Raw genomic sequence first — 15,334 nt, 5'->3', positions numbered from 1 at the left:
ATGGAAATATGACATTATAGCCATTAGTGAAATTTGGCTACAGGAGGGGCAGGACTAGCAGCTCAATGTTCCAGGGTTCCAATGTTTCAGGCGGGATAGAGGCGGGGGGGGGGGGTGGCGGCATTGTTGTTAAGGGAAAATGTTACAGCGGTACTCAGGCAGGATAGATTAGGGAGCTTGTCTACAGAGGCCCTATGGGTGGGGCCTCCCAATTATAGACCACCCAATAGTCAGCGAGAATTGGAGGAGCAAATTAGCAGAGAGATAGCTGACAACTGCAAGAAACACAAACTTGTGATAGTAGGGGATTTTAATTTTCCACATATAGATTTGGACTCGCATGCTGTTAAAGGTTTAGATGGGGTAGAGTTTGTAAAATGTGTTCAGGAAAATTTTCCACATCCGTATATAGAGGTGCCAACTAGAGAGGATGCGATATTGGATCTCCTATTGGGAAATGAGTTAGGGCAGGTGATGGATGAGAGTGTGAGGGAACACTTTGGATCCAGTGATCATAATGCCATTAGTTTCAACCTGATCATGGATAAGGATAGATCTGGTCCTCGGGTTTAAGTTCTGAACTGGAAAAAGGCCAAATTTGATGAAATGAGAAGGGATCTGGGAAGTGTGGATTGGCACAGGCTGTTCTCTGGTAAGGATGTAAATGGAAAGTGGGAGGCCTTCAAAGGAGAAATTTTGAGTGTGCAGAGTTTGTATGTTCCTGTCAGGATTAAAGGCAAATAGGGATAAGGAACCTTGGTTCTTGAGGGAGATTGTAACACTGATTAAGAGGAAGAGAGATTTGTATGAAATGTACAGGCAGCAAGGAACAGATCAGATGCTCGGAGTATAAAAAGTGCAAGAAGCTACTTAAGAGGGAAATCAGGAGGGCTAAAAGAAGACATGAGGTTGCTTTGGCAGACAGAGTGAAGGAAAATCCAAAGAGCTTCTATAGGTATGTTAGGAGCAAAAGGATAGTGAGGGATAAAATTGGTCCTCTTGAAGACCAGAGTGGTAGACTGTGTATGGAACCAAAAGAGATGGGGGAAGATACTAAATGGTTTTTTTTGCATCCGTATTTACTGAGGAAACGGGCATGGAGTCTACGGAAATATGGCAAACAGGTAGGGAGGTCATGGAAACTTTACAGATTAAAGGGAAGGAGGTGCTTGCTATCTTGAGGCAAATCAGAGTGGATAAATCCCCAGGACCGGACAGGGTATTCCCACAGACCTTGAGGGAAGCTAGTGTTGAACTTGCAGGGGCCCTGGCAGGCATATTTAAAATGTTAGTATTCACGGGGGAGGTGCCGGATGATTGGAGGGTGGCTCATGTTGTTCCGTTGTTTAAAAAAGGTTCCAAAAGAAATCCGGGAAATTATAAGCCAGTAAGTTTGACGTCGGTGGTGGGCAAGTTATTGGAAGGTGTGATAAGGGATAGGATCTACAAATATTTGGATAGACAGGGACTTATTAGGGAGAGTCAACATGGCTTTGTGAGTGGTAGGTAATGTTTGACCAATCTATTAGAGTTTTTCGAAGAGGTTACCAGGAAAGTGGATGAAGGGAAGACGGTGGATGTTGTCTACCTGGATTTCAGCAAGGCCTTTGACAAGGTCCCTCATGGGAGGTTAGTTAGGAAGGTTCAGTCGCTGGGTATACATGGGGAGGTAGTAAATTGGATTCGACACTGGCTCAATGGAAAAAGCCAGAGTGTGGTTGTGGAGGATTGCTTCTCTGAGTGGAGGCCTGCGACTAGTGGTGTGCCGCAGGGATTGGTGTTGGGTCCATTGTTGTTTGTCATCTACATCAATGATCTGGATGATAATGTGGTAAATTGGATTAGCAAATTTGCTGATGATACAAAGATTGGAAGTGTAGTGGACAGTGAGGAAGGTTTTCAAAGCTTGCAGAAGGATTTGGACCAACTAGAAAAATGGGCTGAAAAATGGCAAATGGAATTTAACGCAGACAAGTGTGAGATATTGCACTTTGGAAGGACAAACCAAAGTAGAACGTACAGGGTAAATGGTAGGACTCGGAAGAGTGCAGTTGAACAGAGGGATCTAGGAATACAGGTACAGAATTCCCTAAAAGTGACATCACAGGTGGACAGGGTCGTAAAGAGTGCCTTTGGTACATTGGCCTTTATAAATCGGAGTATCGAGTATAAAAGTTGGAGTGTTATGGTAAGGTCATATAAGGCATTGGTGAGGCTGAATTTAGAGTATTGTGTACAGTTTTGGTCACCTAGTTACAGGAAGGATGTAAATAAGGTTGAAAGAGTGCAGAGAAGGTTCACAAGGATGTTGCCGGGACTTGAGAAGCTGAGTCACAGAGAGATTGAATAGGTTGGGACTTTATTCCCTGGAGCGTAGAAGAATGAGGGGAGATTTGATAGAGGTGTATAAGATTTTGATGGGTATAGATAGAGTGAATGCAAGCAGGCTTTTTCCAGAGGCTAGGGGAGAAAAAAACCAGAGGGCATGGGCTAAGGGTGAAAGGAGAAAAGTTTAAAGGGAATATTAGGGGGGGCTTCTTCATGCAGAGAGTAGTGGGAGTGTGGAATGAGCTGCCAAGAAAAACTTGGACGGGTTCATGGATGAGCGGGTGTGGAGGGATATGGTCCAAGTACAGGTCAGTGGGACTAGGCAAAAAAAGACAAGAAGGGCCAAAAGGCCTGTTTCTGAGCTGTAATTTTCTATGGTTCTATGAAGAGGTTCCTTCTGAATTCCATGTTGCTGTTTTGCTGATCAAAGTTCCCTCATCTTTTTTGGAGCCTGCAGGGAATTTAAGTGCCCAGCTCTATAAAGGAGTTAACTTATGTGTGGCCTGTTTAGGGACTCATGGCTGAGCAGCTCACGAGGAACATTGTTGTTCTCTAGTTTTGTTTGTTCTCAAGTGGAAAGATATTGTTCACTCTTTCAAAGCTTTTCGTTATTCTAAAGTCCTCTATTAGGTCACCAGCCCTCAATCTCCTTCTTTAGAAAGAGGAAAGAGACCCATCATGTCAATCCCTTCCTGATGGATACATCATAAATCTAGTATCATTCTTGTAAATCTTTTTTGCACTCTCTCCAGTCCCTGTATCCTTTTGTATTATATACAGTGACCATAGAGTCAGAGGTTTACAGCATGGAAACAGGCCCTTCTGCCCAACTCTGCCCTTTTAACCACTAAGCTAGTCCCAATTGCCCACGTTTGGCCCATATCCCTCTATACCCATCTTACTCATGTAACTGTCTAAATGCTTTTTAAAAGGCAAATTTTATCTACCTCTACTACTACCTCTGGCAGATTATTCCAGACACTCACCACCGTGTGTGAATAAATTGCCCCTCTGGACCCTTTTGTATCTCTCCCCTTAAACCTATGCCCTCTAGCTTTAGGCTCCCCTACCTTTGGGAAAAGATGTTGACTATCTACCTTATCTATGCCTCTCTCATTATTTTGTAGACCTCCATAAGATCACCTCCAAGTCTCCTATGCTCCAGGGGAAAAAGTCTCAGTCTGTCCACCCTCTTCTTATAACTCAAACAATCAACTCCCAGTAGCATCCTGGTAAATCTTTTCTGCACTCTTTCTAGTTTAATAATATCCTTTCTATAATAGGGTGACCAGAACTGTACAGTGTTCCAAGTGTGACCTTACCAGTGTCTTGTACAACTTTAACAAGACGTCCCAACTCCTGTATTCTATTTTCTGACCAATGAAACCAAGCATGCTGAATGCCTTCTTCACCACTCTGTCCACCTGTGCCTTCACTTTCAAAGAGCTATGAACCTGTATTCCTAGATCTCTTTGTTCTATAACTCTCTCCAACACCCTACCATTAACTGAGTAAGTCCTGCCCTGGTTTGATCTACCAAAATGCATCATCTCACATTTACCTATATTAAACTCCGTCTGCACACTGGCCCAATTGATCAAGATCCCGTTGCAATCCTAGATAATCTTCTTCACTGTCCACTATGCCATCAATCATGGTGTCATCTGCAAACTTACTAACCATGCCTCCTAAATTCTCATTCAAATCACTAATATAAATAACAAATAACAGTGATCCCTGAGGCACACTGCTGGTCACACACCCCCAGTTTGAAAAACAACCCTCTACAATCACCCCATCTTCAGTCATCAAGTCAATTTTGCATCCATTTAGTTACCTCATCCAGAATCTGGAGAGATTTAACCTTATGCAACAAACTACCTTGCTAACATCCATGTGGTCAAGAACAACTGCACTGCTCTCATCTACCTCCTTGGTTACCCCTTCAAAAAACTCAATCAAATTTGTGAGGCATGATTTTCCACTCAAAGCCATGCTGACTCTCCCTAATCAGTCCTTGCCTCTCTGAATACCTTCTAACAACTTACCCACTACAGATGTTAGGCTCACCGGCCTGTAGTTCCCAGGCTTTTCCCTATAGCACTTTTTAAACAAAGGCACAGCATTTGCCACCCTCCAATCTTCAGGCACCTCACCTGTGGCTGTCGATGATTCAAATATCTCTGCTAGGGGACCTGCAATTTCCTCCCCAGCCTCCCACAACGTCCTGAGATACACTTAATCAAGGCCTGGGGGTTTACCTACCTTGAGGCACTTTAAGACTTTCATCACCTCTTTCTCTATGTTCTGATATTTAACCAAATTTCAATACAGGATCAACATAAAATTCTGTTTTTATATTTAGAAATATATTGTTGCTTCCTTTGCTTTTTTATGCTGTATCAACCTGCATTGCTACTTCTGTGATTTGTATTCTCAGAAACTGTTGCTCCTCAAAACTACTGGATTCTTTCCAAATAACAGTACCGCACATTAGTGTTTAAATTAATTTGCCAGTTAGATACCCATTTCACAAGTTTGTTGTCTTGTAATTTGTTGCAGTTCATTGAGATTGTTTCTACTTCCTAAGTCTTAATCATTAATATAAAGTGTGGACAGTAGCATTGATGAAAGCGCATGAAAGATAAATTCTAGTGCCTTAGTTTCTATTGGTTTGTTATATTTAATCTTCTATGATCTCATGGTCTGAACACCTAAACTACCAGAAGCTGTCTGCTTCAATCCGTCTGTAATTTTAAATACCCTTGTCATTTTTGAAAGGATGTGATTTTGCATGCTTTTCATATTTATTTCTTGCTTGTAATAGGCAGCAATCTAGTTAATTGAATTGTAACCTTCAAATATCCTTTCTATACTGCAAAAAAACTTGCATTTATAAAGCACTTTGAAATGCCAGTGGTCATGGTGTTTTGCAGCCAAGGAGGTACTTTTTGAAGTATAGTCACTGCTGTAATATACGAAACATGGCAGCTAATTTAACACAGCAAGCTTCCATAAATAGCAATTTGATAATTTAAGTTTATTTATTAGTGTCAGAAGTAGGCTGACATTAACACTACAATGAAGTTACTGTGAAAATCCCTAGTCACTACATTTCGGTGCCTGTTCGGGTACACTGAGGGAGAATTTTAGCATGGCCAATGCACATCTTTCACACTGTGGAAAGAAACCGGAGGAAACCTGTGCAGACACTGATCCAAGCCAGGAATCGAACCCAGGTCCCTGGCACTGTGAGGCATCAGTGCTAACCATTGTGCCATGGCCATCTAATTTTATAAATGTTGATTGAAGGATAAATATTGGCCAGGTTAGATTAACTTCCCTGCTCCTCTTCAAAATAGGGCCATGTGATCTCTCATACCCACCTAAGCACAAAAAGAAGAAAATTACATCACAGGAACAGGCCCTTCGGCCCTCCAAGCCTGCACCGACCATGCTGCCTGACTGAACTAAAATCCCCTACACTTCCAGGGACCATATCCCTCATTCCCATCCTATTTATGTATTTGTCCAGCTGCCCCTTAAAAATCATTATCATATCTGCTTCCACACAGAGGAAGTTTAATGTCTCATTTGAAAGGTGTTAAGCTCCAAGTGTAATGATCCTTCAGTATTGCAGTGGAATGTTGGCCATGATTTTCATACTTAATCCCTGGAACGGGACCTAAACCCAGAATCTTATAATTCACAGGCAAGTGTGCTACCTGAGTCAGTCGACACACACCACACACGTAATACTCCTTGCATCAAATTAGCTACTTTTCAATTATAACCTTGGTGACTAGAGCTGCTATTTCACAGCACTGAGCTCACTGTCATTTATTTTATGAAAATGCATAATTTAAAACTTACTGACATTGAATTCCATCTGTCATCTTTATTCATCCCCCCCACACATCTTAACATTCCTTTGGAGGTTTGGGTTTGGCCTTGGGCAAGTGCCACAGGTACATCTGCTAATTTCAATACCTTCTAACTGCCCCTAAAATCCTGGTTTACTCTTCTCCTTCATGGTCCCAAGATATCAGACCATGGCATATTATCTTCCTTTAGCTTAACTAAAATATCCATCATAATAGCCCTCTTTCTACACTCACCTCACTCAGCCACTTCAAAGTTCACCTCTTGAAAATAATTCTTTTGGACGGAGGCAAAGTATTTCTTAAATACCACTGCCATTTACTGTATTTTCAAATGGACAACTTTCTCCTCTTTAGGTTCCTCACTTGCTTTTATTTATTAATTCCTTTTGATTTCCCATACATCTGAGCTTTCCTTATCCAGCCTGATAGTAACATTTTATCTATGGAAGCCTAACATTAGCATTGGTATTTTGAAGAGGAACATGGACATTTGTTAATGTGTACATGTTCACTTTTGTGAAAGTTAGCAGGAGGAGAACTGAAGGCTTGTTCTGCAATTATGAATCAATGAAGTAAATCCTACATATAAATTCATCATACATTGATAGTCACAAATGTACTTTTCTTTGAAGTCAAACTTCGTATCTAATTACAAACCTGTGTTTAAACATCCTTTCCTACTTTTGCTTTCTTCCACAGTAAACAATAATTGGCTGGAAGGACAATGCAAAGGAAACACCGGTATCTTCCCAGCAACATTCGTCAAAGAATTAAGCATGGCTGAAATTATGGATTCAGGAATGTAAAGCACATGTAAATGCGTGCAGATTTCGAAGTGGTTCCTTTCTCCTCGGGTTATAATGGAATTATTATCCACAGATAAAGTTATTTAGTGGATTGAATTTTTGTTTTTAAATTGAATTAATTTGAGTGTTTTGATAAGTGTTTGGACTTGCTTGTGAATGTTGCCAAAGGAGAGAGAAAATACTGAGTTTCCTTTGTTTATTGTGTTACAAGGCAACGTAACTTAGTACAACTAGTTTGCACCATTCAAAATTGTATTGTGCAAGTCAGAACATGTAGTTAAGTACAACTACACTGCAGACCTCTTAGATAACATCTAACTGCTCAAAACATCTCCCTTTCCCAAAAATGTTTGTCTCGAATGCCCTTCGTTACAGTCTTAACTATGAACAAGAATGCAAAGTTGAATTGTTTGGTTGTTGCATCGATTCTGTTCTCAGATGACAAAAAACAAAATTGTAATTTTTACTTCGGAGGAATCAAAGATTCCAACACATAAACATTATTTCAGCAGTAACAAAATATAAATAAACCCATAACGGATTAGATTAGTTTTCTCTCATTCATCAGTTGTTGCTTGCTTACTTGATAATGGAGTATTTTTCTCACTGAAGCCAAATGAACAGGTTTACAGCATCCAGCATCACCTGACGTCTTCAATGACTGGGATTACATTGGCCATCTTCCCTAATCAACCAGGTGATTGAAATGTATTAGAACAATCATATTACAATTTTTTTTCTATTAGCACGAGTTTAATAATACATTCAGGTTTTGCAAAGAGAGACTAAACTACAGTTACTAGCACGGATGGTGTTCGCTATGTTGACGAAGGAAGTCCAGGATATTCAAATTTATTGACTGAGTTTCTTTGACCCAGGAGGCGAAAAAAAACTTGTTCTGAAATTCAGGGCTGTTGCTAAAGTACCAATGTGATTTGTTTCAAGGACAGCAACAGGTTTTTACCAACAATCTCATTTAATGCCTCCCCTTGTGTGGTTACAGATACAATGCTTTCTTTCTCCCCAAAGTCATGTCTATAAAAAGTACAACCAAATTGTTACACATCCATTTCTCAGCTTTATCTGAACTTCATCCTTCACCTTATCAACTGTCTGAGATTGAACCACTGTGCACAACCATATTTGGCCCCAGGATGAGCTTCCAACCTCATATTCACACCATTACCAAAATTGTCTATTTCCATCTCCCTAACATCGCCTGCCTCAACTCATCTGCTGCTGAAATTCCCATCCATGCCTTGGTCACCTGTAAACTCGACTATTCAAGACTATCCTGATCAGCCTCCCATCTTCCATCCTCGGAGCTATGTTATTCAAAACTCTCCTGCCTATGTCCTAACTTACTTCAAGTTCCCATCCACTGATGCACAACAGATCAATTTTGAAATTCTCAGTGGTTTTTAAACGTCTCTATAATTGTCCCCCACTCCCCCTTTTGTTATTCATCTTAAATTGGTATCCTTGGATTCTTGACCTTTTCATCAAATGGGAGGAGTTTCTCACTATATTCTGTCTCGATCTCACATTTTAGAACATCTCTTTATCAAATCACCTCTCAACCGGTTTTAAGGAGAGCAGCCCCAGCTGCTTCAATCTATTCCCCTAACTAAAGTCCACTCATCCCTGAAACCATTCTTAATCTTTTCTGCATACCGAGATTCAGCATTTCACACCCTTCCTAAAGTGTGGTGCCCAGAGTCGGAAACAAAACTCCAGTTGAGACCAAACCTTCCATAAAGGTTCTTCATAACCGCATTTTTGTATTTTATGGCTTTATTTACAAAGCCCGGAATGTCTTTTAACTGCTTTCTCACCTTAAGTGATTTGTGCACATATATTCCTTGGTTGCCCTACTCCTGAACTCCTTTTAAAATTGTATACATGGTTTATATTGTCTCGACAAGTGGCATGGGACGGGACATTTGGCACTAATAAATACATTCTGTTGCTGAAATTGCCAATTTTGTCCTTACCATTTTGTTTTTCCCATAGCTTTGTCACACAAATAGATGAAGATTCTAACAAACTCGGCAGTCTGCAGCACGTTTTCTGCCTGCATGTTTTTCAATAACGTTAAAACTGAGAATCACTGAGAAGGTTGTACAACATCTAATCCGCCTCACCAGTTAACAGCTCTCCAGGATGCATTCAAGTTTGCAAAGATGTGTAAACTTAAAAGAATGGGCTCAACAAGCAACACTATTCACTCTTCTGTCATTAAGCATATTAAGTTTCAACACATTTGGTTAATCAAATCATTGCTGAATATCAAGTCTCATGAGAATTTTTGGAAGGCTATTTTCTTTTTGCTGGCAAAAGATAGCAGGTGGAATTTTACTGGCTCGACCCACCCATCGATGGGCAGAGCGAGCCGGTAAAATCACGCCTGATTTCTCAGCTCTCGCAATTTTACGAGCTGGATTTCTGGTGAGGCGCTGAATAATTTATTTAAATATATTGAAATGCTTATTTGCATGTGCTTAGTGAGCCCAGCACTCAATCATCCAGGCTCACTTGTTTTATGGCCTCGTCAAGAGGTTCCCACCAGCGAGGAAAACACCTGCTCCCCATGAATGGATAACAATCATATTGCCCTCGCTGGTGGAACCGGAGGCTATTGAGGACCCCCCCTCCCCTCGGAGGCAGAGGGCAAGGGGGTGGCCCTTGGGCAGTGCCAGCCTGACACCTTGGCACTGCCCACCAGGTAGTGCCAGGGGTGGGGACCTGAAGGTGGTGGGAGCATGAAGCAGGCAGCCCGATCCAGGGGTGGGGGTGCATGGGGTGCTGCCACTCTGCAACGTGATTGGATTTTGGGGGGTGGGGGATCAGTCACAGGCCTCTGCGATTGCCCCTGGAGAAAACCCACACAGATACAGGGAGAATGTGCGAACTCCACACAGATAGTGAACCGAGGCCAGAATTGAACCCAGGACTCCAGCGCTGAGGAACAGCAGTGCTAACTGAAAGACAGCACCTCCGGCAATCCACCAGTACTGTACCAGAGAATCTTAGACTTTTGTGCTCAGGTTCTGGAGTGGGACTTGAACACAACCTTCTGACTCAGATGGGAGTGCTTCCAACTGAAATCTTGTTCATGGGCAGCTAGTCCTTTATATACAATTTGAGAAGTCACATGACACCAGGTTACAATCCAACAGGTTTATTTGAAATCACAAGCTTTCGGAGCACTGCTCCTTTGTCGGATGAAGGAACAGCATTCGGAAAGCTTGTGATTTCAAATAAACCTGTTGGACTATAACCTGGCGTCATGTGACCTCTCATCTTGTCCACCCCAGTCCAACACCGGCATCTCCATATCATGGCCTTTATATACAAGATGTGGAGATGCCGGCATTGGACTGGGGTAAACACAGCAAGAGTTTTAACAACACCAGGTTAAAGACCAACAGGTTTACTTGGTAGCAAATGCCATGTGCTTTCGGAGCGCTGCTCCTTCGTCAGATGGAGTGGATATCTGCTCTCAAACATGGCATACAGAGACACAAAATCAAGTTTCAGAATACTGATTAGAATGTGAATCTCTACAGCCAACCAGGTCTTAAAGATACAGACGATGTGAGTGGAGGGAGCATTAGGCACAGGTTAAAGAGATGTGTATTGTCTCCAGACAGGACAGCCAGTGAGATTCTGCAAATCCAGGAGGCAAGCTGTGGGGGTTACTGATAGTGTGACATAAATCCAAGATCCCGGTTTAGGCCGTCCTCATGTGTGCGGAATTTGGCTATCAGTTTCTGCTCAGCGACTCTGCGCTCTCGTGTCGTGAAGGCCACCTTGGAGAACGCTTACCCGAAGATCAGAGGCTGAATGCCCGTGACCGCTGAAGTGCTCCCCCACAGGAAGAGAACAGTCTTGCCTGGTGATTGTCAAGCAGTGTTCATTCGTCCGTTGTCGTAGCGTCTGCATGGTTTCCCCAATGTACCATGCCTCAGGACATCCTTTCCTGCAGCGTATCAGATAGACAACATTGGCCGAGTTGCAAGAGTAGGTACCGTGTACCTGGTAGATGGTGTTCTCACATGAGATGATGGCATCCGTGTCGATGATCCGGCACGTCTTGCAGAGGTTGCTGTGGCAGGGTTGTGTGGTGTTGTGGTCACTGTTCTCCCGAAGGCTGGGTAGTTTGCTGCGGACAATGGTCTGTTTGAGGTTTTGCGGTTGTTTGAAGGCAAGTGGGGGTGTGGGGATGGTCTTGGCGAGATGTTAGTCTTCATCAATGACATGTTGAAGGCTCTGGAGGAGATGCCGTAGCTTCTCCACTCCGGGGAAGTACTGGACGACGAAGGGTACTCTGTCCACCGTGTCCTGTGTTTGTCTTCTGAGGAGGTCGGTGCGGTTTTTCGCTGTGGCGCATCAGAACTGTCGATCGATGAGTTGAGCGCCATATCCTGCTCTTATGAGGGCATCTTTCAGCGTCTGGAGGTGTCAGTTGCGATCCTCCTCACCCGAGCAGATCCTGTGTATATGGAGGGCTTGTCCATAGGGTATGGCTTCTTTAACGTGTTTAGGGTGGAAGCTGGAGAAGTGGAGCATCGTGAGGTTATCCGTGGGCTTGCGGTACAGTGAGGTGCTGAGGTGACCGTCCTTAATGGAGATGCGTGTGTCCAAGAATGCAACCGATTCCGGAGAGTAGTCCATGGTGAGTCTGATGGTGGGATGGAACTTGTTGATGTCATCATATAGTTGTTTCAGTGATTGTTCACCATGAGTCCAAAGGACTCTGCGCTGTCCACATGACAGCTCAGAGTCGCTGAGCAGAAACTGATAGCCAAGTTCCGCACACATGAGGATGGCCTAAACCGGGATCTTGGATTTATGTCACACTATCAGTAACCCCCACAGCTTGCCTCCTGGACTTACAGAATCTCACTGACTGTCCTGTCTGGAGACAATACACATCTCTTTAACCTGTGCTTAATGCTCCCTCCACTCATATTGTCTGTATCTTTAAGACCTGGTTGGCTGTAGAGATTCGCATTCTAATCAGTATTCTGTAACTTGATTTTGTGCCCCTGTATGCCCTGTTTGAGAGCAGATATCCACTCCATCTGACGAAGGAGCAGCGCTCCGAAAGCTAATGGCATTTGCTACCAAATAAACCTGTTGGACTTTAACCTGGTGTAATTAAAACTCTTACTGTCTTTATATACAAGCACAGGGTGTTCCGCTATGCTATTCAATGCCGGAAACATTCGACACAAACCCAATTCCCAACCATTCTTAGCAAGGTTCACTGCATAGCAGCCTGGAATCCTGCTGACGTCTGCTCTGGATAACTTAAAAGAAAATGTAGACAATTATGAAAATTGAAGTAGCACACAACACAACATATCTTGCATGTTTAACAGTATTTAATGTAAGTTTAGCACCACACCAATGTTTGTAGATTTTTCCTTCAAAGATCATTCTTAAAGGAAAACACTGTGCACAGAAGAACAAGTGATTAAACATAAACAGTTTTATTTAGAACATGGTTTCATTTATTGAAGGCAAAGCTGATTCCAGCAATTGCTGCACAAGTTCTTACACAAAAAAGACATGAACACAAAAGCTTAGAACAGAAACCATTTTTTTCAAGGGCCCTATAATCTTTCTTGCAGTGCTCCTGTTCCCCAGAAATATAATTATTCCGAACAGCATACATGCATGCAGGATGTGAATTCATGCCCTGGTACTTTTGCTAACCGCCTGGGACTTATCATCTCAGTGAATAGACCTGGGGGAGACGTGGTGATTCAGTACCAGAGTAGTTTTAGAGTTAGGTGACCAGAACGGTGGAATGTTTCAGTGGGTTGGCTGTGGAGCTGCGCTTCTAACTGTGGTGCAGAGCACTGTTTGACTTAAAAAAACTCAGTGGGAGTCGTCTTGGTTGTTTTCTATCTGTAAGTCTTTACTACTGTGCAGAGGTTGTTATTACACCATTTTCCTAAAAAAAAAATTCCTTTTCTCCACTTCTTCCTAGTGTTGCACTTCATTCCAACCTGGCCTGAATTGTCCTAGCACCCACCTGAGTTCCATACTTTCCCCACAAGCATGAGACATTGGTTTTGAACAGTTCTCAGTTACTCAGACATGTAACTCTTCCATCCCTAAATAAGAACAGAAAGAAATGTGTTCCTACACAGTTACATCAGCTTTTGCCATTAGAAATTCAATTGAAATCGAGTTTTGACTGAAAATATTTTCATTACTGCGACTTAAAGAATGGCTTTAACAGGCATTTTCCATGTGAGTCTGCAAACGATACATTCAGATCTTTCCACAAAGCTCAAAGGACAGAAATGTTTGTTACATTCAAGAGCCTGAAATTTTACTGATATGATGACCACAGTGTATGACCCATGCTTTTCATATATTTTCTTAAATTGTAAATGGGAGTAGCAGGTGGCCACAAGCATCAACACACACCCACAAGTACAAGTGGCCCACATACTCACTCACTCACACCTGCTTTGTGTCCCGTTTTGCTGAACCAGCAGCATTGCTGGACCCTTTTTCCACTTTGAAAGACACTGCCAAATTGGGAATAAAAATTACCATCAGACAGAAGCCGACAAAAGCTGTTCTTATCTAGTAATTAAAAGAAGCCTGAACTAGAACTAAATAGATAAATTAACCCCTTTCAAGGTTGGTATGCTATAGTAAAATTTATAGCTACTGTTATAATCAAAAACCACTAATTTAAAATCCTTAGCAATTACTGCTTTTTTGTTTTAAGCAGAGCTCTCTGCTGCACGTCTTATCACCATTTTAGCTAGGACTGCTACAGAACAGTATCACAAGTATTTAATATTGTAATTACTACTGCAGCTATAGACATTAACGACTAGTTTTTCCTTTAAAAAATCTATTAGCTAAAGGTGCAGTGATGTGAAGCTGTTTTCAAACACACAAAACCCTTGCCTGTCTGAAAAGTTGCCTTCATATAAATTCACTAACAGAATGCCTCCACACATCCTTATGTAATAGGTTTGAGGAAAGCTGACAAATGGGCCAGTGTCACTACATTTAGAGATTACAAGCACACCTGTTCCTTAACAGAGCAGAAAATGATCACTCTCAAAAACCAAGATGATAGAGGATTTAAAAAACGTAACCACGTCCTCACTAGCAGAGCATTCATTAGTTGATTCTCCTCGTTTTATTTTTTTTTTTACAATGCAACACTACTTCAGCCCACTTGATTTTTCCTTCCCCATCTCATCTCCCTCCATTGCCCAACCATATTAGAGATGTATAAAATGGAGAGGAACATAGGAGATCTTTGAGCAGAATCAAGTGTTTAGGAGATAACTGAGTGAGACAGGTGATGGACCTTCCTCTGGAAGTGACAGGAAGCATGTAATGTTCTTTTTTTGTTTTTTTCCTCAGCAGCAGCTTTGTGCACACGCAGCACTGGTGGAGTGCTTACGCCCTCTCATCAGCAAGAAAACAGAGGGGAGAGGGCTGCCACCTGCAGGGGACCGTGGGTTGTAATGCAAACCCAACATGCCTTGAGTTGTGTAACCTGGATTCACCGGTCATGCCATTGTGCCTCTCAGTGTGGTGGGTTCAGTGTGCCGAGTCCTCGCTGTTGCTTCTGTTTCTGCTGCATTAGCAACTGCTCCAGTGCAGAGGGTCCAGGATGCATCATTGAACTTGACCAGATTGACTGGAAAGGGAAGTTGAAAAGGGAAGGGGGGGGGGGGGGGGGGAAGAAAAGAGAAAAATAAAGAAAACAATTTATTATGGAAATTCAACAGCCAATAAAGGAAAATATTTTTGAGTAAAGTTCTATAGACATTGAGCCCAAATTGGGAGAATAAGCTTTCTTTCCTGAGACCCAATTCCTACCAGGTAAATAAATGCTGTTCAACTAATGTCATACCTGCTGATTTAGCCTTAAATTGGCCATATACTGTAGGATGCTGGATATCATTATTAAAATATTGCAAGAAACTTTGCATTCTAGAAAATATCAAAAATGAAATGCATTAAACCATTTTTATATTCAGCTTGCCTTTAGTGGAACTATATATATTTTTAAAGGTATTTTTGGCATCTGGGAGTAACTTTAGGCTGGAAATTTAGGGCCTGAGTTTGATACAACTTAGGTGTATCAAGAGTTCAATTTTCAACTCAGCGTCCTCTCTTTCAGAGACCATTTACTTTCACTTATTTAAAGCCACCTACTTCTGCCTCAGCCCTTTTGCTGAAACCCTCATCAATGCCTTTGTCACTTTCAGACTTGATTAATACAAGTCTTGGGCAGATAAGACATTCAATAGCCAGCCTGTG

General features: G+C 42.1%; 2 protein-coding genes across 8 annotated transcripts in view; one reads left to right on the top strand and one right to left on the bottom strand.

Moving 5' to 3' along the window:
• The window catches only part of ncf2 (neutrophil cytosolic factor 2), a 47,682-nt gene extending 38,684 nt beyond the window's left edge, over positions 1-8,998 (top strand). The window contains exon 14 of one of the 2 annotated variants that reach the window (XM_078218337.1): positions 6,912-8,998. In XM_078218337.1, coding sequence (XP_078074463.1) covers positions 6,912-7,018 — 107 coding nt within the window. In that variant the 3' untranslated portion in view covers positions 7,019-8,998. The remainder of the gene's footprint in view (positions 1-6,911) is intronic. The other variant, XM_078218336.1, reaches the window with a different exon arrangement.
• Positions 8,999-12,388: 3,390 nt separating this feature from the next.
• smg7 (SMG7 nonsense mediated mRNA decay factor) overlaps positions 12,389-15,334 on the bottom strand; it is a 129,662-nt gene continuing 126,716 nt past the window's right edge. For all 6 annotated transcript variants that reach the window (XM_078218329.1, XM_078218334.1, XM_078218330.1 and 3 more), the window contains one exon: positions 12,389-14,708. In XM_078218329.1, coding sequence (XP_078074455.1) covers positions 14,595-14,708 — 114 coding nt within the window. In that variant the 3' untranslated portion in view covers positions 12,389-14,594. The remainder of the gene's footprint in view (positions 14,709-15,334) is intronic.

This window comes from Mustelus asterias, chromosome 8 (assembly GCF_964213995.1).
Source record: "Mustelus asterias chromosome 8, sMusAst1.hap1.1, whole genome shotgun sequence".
Lineage (NCBI taxonomy): Eukaryota > Metazoa > Chordata > Chondrichthyes > Carcharhiniformes > Triakidae > Mustelus > Mustelus asterias.
The sequence above is the reverse complement of the archived record's forward strand: the minus strand, read 5'-3'. Positions and strand labels throughout refer to the sequence as shown.